Consider the following 7,399-nt stretch of genomic DNA (forward strand, 5'->3'; position numbering starts at 1 on the left):
ACAGTTAAAAAATTTTGGTGTTATTTTTTTTATTTTTTCGAAACAACTTCTCCTCCTTTATATTATTTTCATAGTTTTTCTTATTTTCATGCTCTCATAATTCTTATTGTTTTACTCTCTAAGAAGAATAAAAAATCAAACAAAAAAATTACACAACTTTTTATTTCATTTTTTATTTATCTTTTTTGACAATAAACACAAATTTTGAAGGAAAAACACATAATTTTATAAATACAAAAATTCTTTACGAATAAAAAAAGAAAAAGAAGAAGCAAACAAAAGAAAAAAAACTGCATCATGAATGTTAGAATTTTGAGAAATTTTAGTGTCAAAATTAAAAAAAATTACATCACAGTTAAAAAAATTTTGATGTTATTTTTCAGATGAAAAAAAGGGGATAAGTATTGTTTTGGTCCTTAACGTTGAGGGTCAGAATCGAAACCGTCCCCAACGTAATTTTCCATTTAGAATCATCCTTAACGTTTTTTTCGTATTAAAATCGTCCTTTTAATTTTTTTGGACAAAAATACCCTCACCACTACCAGCACAATTACCTCCACCACCAGCACCAACACCAACACCAGCACCAGCACCAACACCAACACCACCACCAACACAAACACCAACACCAACACCACCACCAACACCAACACCAACACCAACACAAACACCACCAACCAACACCAACACCAAACAACAGCAACAACACCAAACCAAGAAGCAGAAACAGAAAGCAAGAAAGTAGAAGCAAGAAAGCAGGAAAGTAAGAAAGCAAAAACAAGATGCAGAAGTAGAAAGCAATGCAGATGAGGCGGCGAGGCGGCTGCAATGGCTCGCGTCTCCTCTCTCCCTCACGATTCCCAACGGCGACGGCCATAGCAGCTCCAAATTTCGCCGGCGCCGTTCCCCTCCCCCTCCCCCTCTCCCCTTCCCCCCACCCCCACCCCGCGTCCTTTCCCCTTCCCCCTTCGCCGGCGCCGTCCCCCCTACCCCCTTTCCCTTCCCCCTTCCGCTTTTCCCTTGTTCCTTACCCCCTCCCATGTTTTCTTTTTTTTATATATGTATAATATTTTTATTAATAAGGATAATTTAGTAATAAAGTAAAAAATTTTATTAAAAAGAACGATTTTAATACGAAAAAAACGTTAAAGATGATTCTAAATCGAAAATTACGTTGTGAACGGTTTCGATTTTGACTCTCAACGTTAGGACTTAGGGGACCAAAACAATACTTATCCCTAAAAAAATATATAATTTCATATTAAGTAAATTTTATTGAATTTGGTCCATCTAAATTGAATTAAACTGATAAAAATACTTAGATGTGTAATAAAATCTATATCAATTTATATGTCGTTTATGCATTTTAATATATTTCTTTTTGTATTTTCTATTTTTATCTTTATATTAATAAAATTAAAATAACTTTATCATAAATTAACAAGTAAATAATCAAATTATTTTTTTTAAATTAGTCTTTGACATTCATACTTGTTCAGGGTGATTTGAAAACCAACGTGATTGTCGTTAGTAAATATGAAAATCAATTTAATTTTGCGAAAATTTGAAAACCAATTTAAACAAGTGGAATTCGAAAAAATAATTTAACTATTTATTCATAAATAAATTGTCAAGATAAAAATATTTTAATAAATAATTCTATATAATATTTTATTTACAATATAAACCCTTTTTAAAAAATTTCTAAGTAGTTTTAACTCTTAGCTGAGTCATTAAATAAAAAATATATCTCTTTTTTTTTTCCGTGTGTGTTTTGATTATCTAAGTGGGAAGTCACTGGATTTGGGCAATTAGAAGCACTTTCATTAATTCATGGGTCGGTGTATACTGATATCACATGCAGAGCCCAATGTGAACAGAATTTTAGTGGCAGAGAGTAACACCCATGTGCCACACGTGATATTATGGTATCTATTTTACTTTTTGTAGTGTTTTAGTATTAGTCACATTTCACACATTGGTCGGAATTATAGTATATGACAAAATTAGTCATGGTTAATCTTAATATTTAAAGGTTTAAAATATTCTTAAACTCATTAGCTATATCTCTTTGTTCTTAAATTTCATGACTTGGATAGTAATTCAAATTTCATCTTAGAATCATGTTTTATAGGAGTTTAATTTTAATGTACTGATAGTATAAAATATTTTATAAAATCGTTCAATTACATTTTTTAAATAGTCATTCATACAGTTAATATAAAATATAATTATTTTTATTTATGTGATGTTACATAATTGAATATACACATAAAATTATTTTTTACTAATAATATATCAATATTAAATTCTTTATATAAATGACAATTTACCTATATGTATATTTTTTCATTTTTTATTTAAATAAATAAATATTTTATTTACGAAAATACGTAAATAGTGAGGTATTTACAAAATTATATTACGAGACACATCTTGGATGCTGATGGTATACCAAAGACGAACATATCTCAGCGTCTGAGACCCCGTTTAGTGACTGGGTGACACCGAGTCATATATATCTTGGGTGCACCCAGGATATGTATTAGGATAGAGATCGGGTACTAAGCACCCGAGATATGCGCAAAAAGCGAATGGAGTCTTAGCAACCGAGATATGTACATGCGCCATGATTGGAGTCTCAGTATCTGAGATACACTCGCATACTTATATAATGTCACAGCATCCGAGATTGTTGTGCATAATTGTCATTTTTTAAGTTTTTGTGACGTTCTCAACGCTTTAGTTCGAGTTCCTTCAGAAAATATGGCTCTATGAGAATATGTCTGCAAAGGAGACATCAACAGACTGAATGCTATTTGGCACGTAGTTAAAGCTTTAGACTTTGAGGTTAGTAGTTTTTTCTTATTTTATTTTTAGTGAATAATAAATTTAGATGTTTAGTGTTTAATAACTTAGTTAATGGGGTATGTATAATGAGTAGACTAAGTTAAAAGATCTATATTAGTTTTGTTGGTATACCTAGTATGGTTTTATAATGTGTATAATTGATTGTAAGTAATTGTTACTTAAGTTAAATAAATAAAATAGATAACTAATTGTGAGTTAAGTTAAATAAATAAAATAAGTAACTCTCAATTCACATGTTAGTCCAATTAATAGGTATCTGTTGTATTTAATATAATTGTTTATCTAGGTGGTTTATAATTTTTAGTAATCTGTAGCAATAATTAACGGTTTAGACGAGATTAATATGCGAGAGTAAATGTTATGGGAATTGCAAAGACCACGGTTACTGTTGCCACACCGTTGACCCTGGGTCTCCCCTCGCCAGACATCCTGTTGCCTTATATAAGAGATGCTGGATTTGGGCATGCAGTAGAGTTGAGAAATTTCATGTTTGATATTTTTTTATCTCTGCATTTGTCGAGCAATGGAGGCCCGAGACCCACACGTTCCACCTTCCATGGGGTGAGGTCAGCATTACGTTTCAGGATGTTGCCTACCACATTGGTCAGTGCACTGGTGGAAAGTCGATCGGGAGTTGCACTAGAGACTTCCAGCGATGGCATGGACACTCCATGTGGGAGTGGGTTGAGGATTTACTTAGCGTCAAGCCGCCACCACAACCGCAGGGAGCGAAGCAGGTTTCGGGGTGAGGATGACCTGCCTGCGGGACAAGGTTGCACACATTCTAGAAGGTGCAGTTCCGAATACACTCTGTCATTACGCCCGGTGCTACTTGATGATGCTTATTGGAGTATTTCTGTTCACTGACAAGTCTGCTACATTTGTCCGTTTGAGATGGCTGCCACTGTTGGAGGATTTTGACCGTTGCAGCCAGTTGTCATGGGGTCTGCATTGTTCTGTCCTACGTATCACTTATTGTGCACCGCGACAGGGCGTGATGTGATTGGCATTATAGGGTGTATGCCGTTTCTTATCTCGTGGATCTACCATAGGTTTCCGTGTTTTAGTCCGGTGGGATACGATATCGTCAGGTTTTCACTTGCAGCTAGGTATGTACATATTGTAAATAATTTTTAAGTTACCAACTAGTATACATTGAACACTTGTTAGCCATTATAGAATATAATCAATTAAATTATGTTCAACTATTTTTATTCTGTGTAGGTTGGGAGGACTGGAGCAATAAAGTAGAGATCGTCATGATGGCAGGATTTAGAGCCTATGCCGTCACATCGATGCCTGACATTTGACCAGATATGACCGTTTTTGGGTTCTATATTTTTTCAATACTACAGTACTTTAACCCGATGTGAACATTTTTTGTTTACACCTTACGAGGATCTCCAGCTGCGACAAATTGCACTCGACTGGCTTATGAGTGACGCGAAGATTTACACATGGAAGGTTGTCGTTTCTATTGTCTGCTTTCACTTTGTTGAGTTTTATCACATTGACATAGTGATAAGGTAGCTAGGGGGCAGCAACACAAGCCAGCGGATCCGGTGAATGTCGACGAGTATCTTTTCAAGACAACGAGGAGAGATGACACTTAGTGGCCCGACGTGCACTATGAGTAGTATGATCTATTCAGGGGTCATTACCAGCTACATCACTTGGTTATGATTGATGGCCATTCGGACCTTCATCCTGTATAGGAGTACCTTACCTGGTGGCAGCAGGCCTGTAGAGTCAGATTTCTGTAGGGGGATGAGGTCCTTGCCAATCCCAGAGCAGCAGTCCCACTGACTGATATCCTCCCGGTGGGTCCGGGTCAGAGAGATGAGTTGCAGTTACCATGGGATGCCCCAGATGGGAGATGACGGGTGAGGAGGCAACCTCAAGATGATGTCTGGATTTATACACTCTGATAGATTTGTCGTCATGTGACCATACCGACGACCTTCATCACAATGTTGCATCCACAAATCCTTCATAAAATGAAGAATCCAATCCACCATGTCACGAGATAGTGTACCCAAAGCATCCAAGTACCAATTGCAACCCACATTTCTTAGACTGTACACAACGTTTATAAGGTACCTTTTACCCTCGGCCGATTTGAACCCATGTGCCGGATGTAGTAAGCATGATATGCTGACGAAAGATGCCATCCACTATGAGGTGCATTAAGGGCAGCACAAATGGTGTGCGGTCTATCTGATATGATAAGGATGCTAGGCTACGGAGTCACATGTTGTCTCAAATTCGAGAGAAAAAATGACTACGACTCCATTGTCTCCGACTCAACTAGTGCGAAAGCTATGAGAAGAATATTGTTATTACCATCTTGAACCACAACAATTAATAGCACAGCCCCGTACTTTCCATACAAGTGTATCCTGTCCACAGATACAAAAGGCTTGCAATACTTAAACGCTTTAATGCATGGAGGAAAAGCCCAAAAAGCTTTATCAATCTGACTCCACTCTCCGTCAACCATGTCCCTATTGTAATAAAGAACAGCAACCCATGCGTAAATTGTACTAGGGAGACATTCCTGCAAATATTATAAGAACGTAGGTATTCTATTGTATGACTCTTTCTAGTCACCATAGATCTTGGCAATCGCTTTCTGCTTTGCCATCTACACCTTTCGATATGAGGACTTGAAACAGTAACTCTTATGCACCGTACTTTGTAGCACCGAGATAGACACCGACGGGTCAATCTTTATCATAGATAACACGACCTTGCAAATAACACCACCATCCAACTGAGCATGGTCCTGAGACATGGTTGGTGCTAGACAAGTATGTGCTCTACCGAATCTCTGCATCTCCCTGCAAATTTCTCATGGATGTCAATTTTCAGCAAAATACAAAATTAATGTAATAGGCTCTAATGCATCCAAAATAAATCGTAACATATACCAGTAATTCAAGTTCTGGCATAGTGCCACACGAAGACAGCATGGATAACCGTTGGTAAATTTCTTGCAACTACAGTGGTATTTAAGCCTATCTGACTCCAACACTCTGTACTTTTCATTCCGTCGAATACTGTAGTTCTTCATCGCCATTAGAACTGCTTTACAGATCCTGAACCTATGGCAAACTCAAAATTCCACACCACCATCTGTATTGTAATCCTCCCTGTCACCGACATTCAGAAGACTGTTGGGCTGTATTGCGTCCAAGTACAATGTCTGATAATGGCTAGGAACATTCGACAGTCAAGAAATAGCCAATGGGGGAGGTAGAAAAAACCTACCAACACCGTCGGTGGAAGTCTCCGACACATACTCATCTTCAGAAGCTGTATCGCTAGAGGACCCGAACCCAAACCCGGCAACATAAGTTGAATCACCTTCACTGTCATCCTCGTTGGCACTATCATGAGACTAGACATAGTAGATCGGTATGGCCTCGAGCAGGACAACTTCATGACTCGAAGGGCACAGCCCACCACCAACAACCACGTCACGGACCGCAGCATACAACTTCATCACATGTTGCGGCATTAGACGTGCATGTACGTCGAATATTGCCCCCACATGCTGATTCCCATCAATTCAAAATAACCGGTTGGTAAATCCACCGTTCGAAAGCACGTGCAGAAATATATATGCAACTCGCCCGACCTCCTTGGTACCTATTCCCCCATATTACTCAGATGACCATCTTTAGCGCATGTAGGGTATCAACCCGGTTAGTGAACATGACAGTCTTATCAAACTCAAAATCACTCCCTCATCACCGTGTTCGACTATCCCATTGGGATAAACAACAATAAAGAAGAATTGATTATTCTCCATTAGAACAAAATGGAAAGAAGAGAAAGAAAAGATTGGGTTGTAAATTATGTGAGGGGTGGTATTGGGATGGGCTATATAAATAGAGTTATTCTCTAACATATCTTGCGTGCAGAGACACTTGAACCATAATACACATATTCTGGGTGCTGAGACCCAAAATAGACCGTTGACTATATCTCGGATGCTGAGGGTGAAATTATGGTAGTGTATATATCTCGGGTGTTAAGACCCCATTCGCTTTTTCCGCATATCTCGGGTGCTCAGTACCTGATCTCTGCCCTAATTAGGGGTGAGCATGGGTAACGGGTACTCGATTACTCGTTCAAACCTAAACCAAACCAATGACTCTCTCTAGTAATTGGTTCGGATAACGGTTTTGGGGGTGTAGAACCCAAACCAACCCGTGGACTCGACCATGTATTAATTAAATAAAAAAATAAAAATTTAAAATATATATATGCCTTTTAATAAAGGATTATGGAGTGAAGACTTTGAAAGATTATTCCTTTGAAGGATTTTTTTATTGCACTTTTGTTTTTAGCTTTTAATGTGTTTGGTGTTTAACATGTTTGGATTTTAATGTATTTGGTGTTTAACATGTTTGGATTTTAATGTCTAATATATTTAGATTTTAATGTGTTTAGTTTTTAATATATTTGGTGTTTAACATGTTTGAATTATTATTTATTTCTATTGATTTTATATGTTTATTGT

The 7,399-nt window shown here is 37.3% G+C and overlaps 1 protein-coding gene across 1 annotated transcript; it reads right to left on the reverse strand.

Annotated features, from left to right (window-relative positions):
- Positions 1-5,152: 5,152 nt before the first annotated feature.
- On the reverse strand, positions 5,153-6,391 carry LOC130975378 (uncharacterized). The gene is made up of 5 exons (XM_057900184.1): positions 6,359-6,391; positions 6,138-6,271; positions 5,802-5,975; positions 5,522-5,711; positions 5,153-5,428 (listed from the first exon to the last, which is right to left on the reverse strand). The coding sequence occupies exons 1-5, from the start codon at positions 6,389-6,391 to the stop codon at positions 5,153-5,155; spliced, it is 807 nt and encodes a 268-aa protein (XP_057756167.1).
- Between the last annotated feature and the right edge of the window lie 1,008 nt (positions 6,392-7,399).

Source organism: Arachis stenosperma, chromosome 4, assembly GCF_014773155.1.
Source record: "Arachis stenosperma cultivar V10309 chromosome 4, arast.V10309.gnm1.PFL2, whole genome shotgun sequence".
NCBI lineage: Eukaryota > Viridiplantae > Streptophyta > Magnoliopsida > Fabales > Fabaceae > Arachis > Arachis stenosperma.

Coding starts and splice junctions, on each gene's coding strand:
- LOC130975378 (XM_057900184.1), bottom strand. CDS start 6,391: ATGCCGCAACATGTGATGAAGTTGTATGCTGCG. Junction 5,976..6,137: donor TCCACCGACGGTGTTGGTAG/GTTTTTTCTACC, acceptor AGTTTGCCATAG/GTTCAGGATCTGTAAAGCAG. Junction 5,712..5,801: donor TGCCAGAACTTGAATTACTG/GTATATGTTACG, acceptor AGAAATTTGCAG/GGAGATGCAGAGATTCGGTA.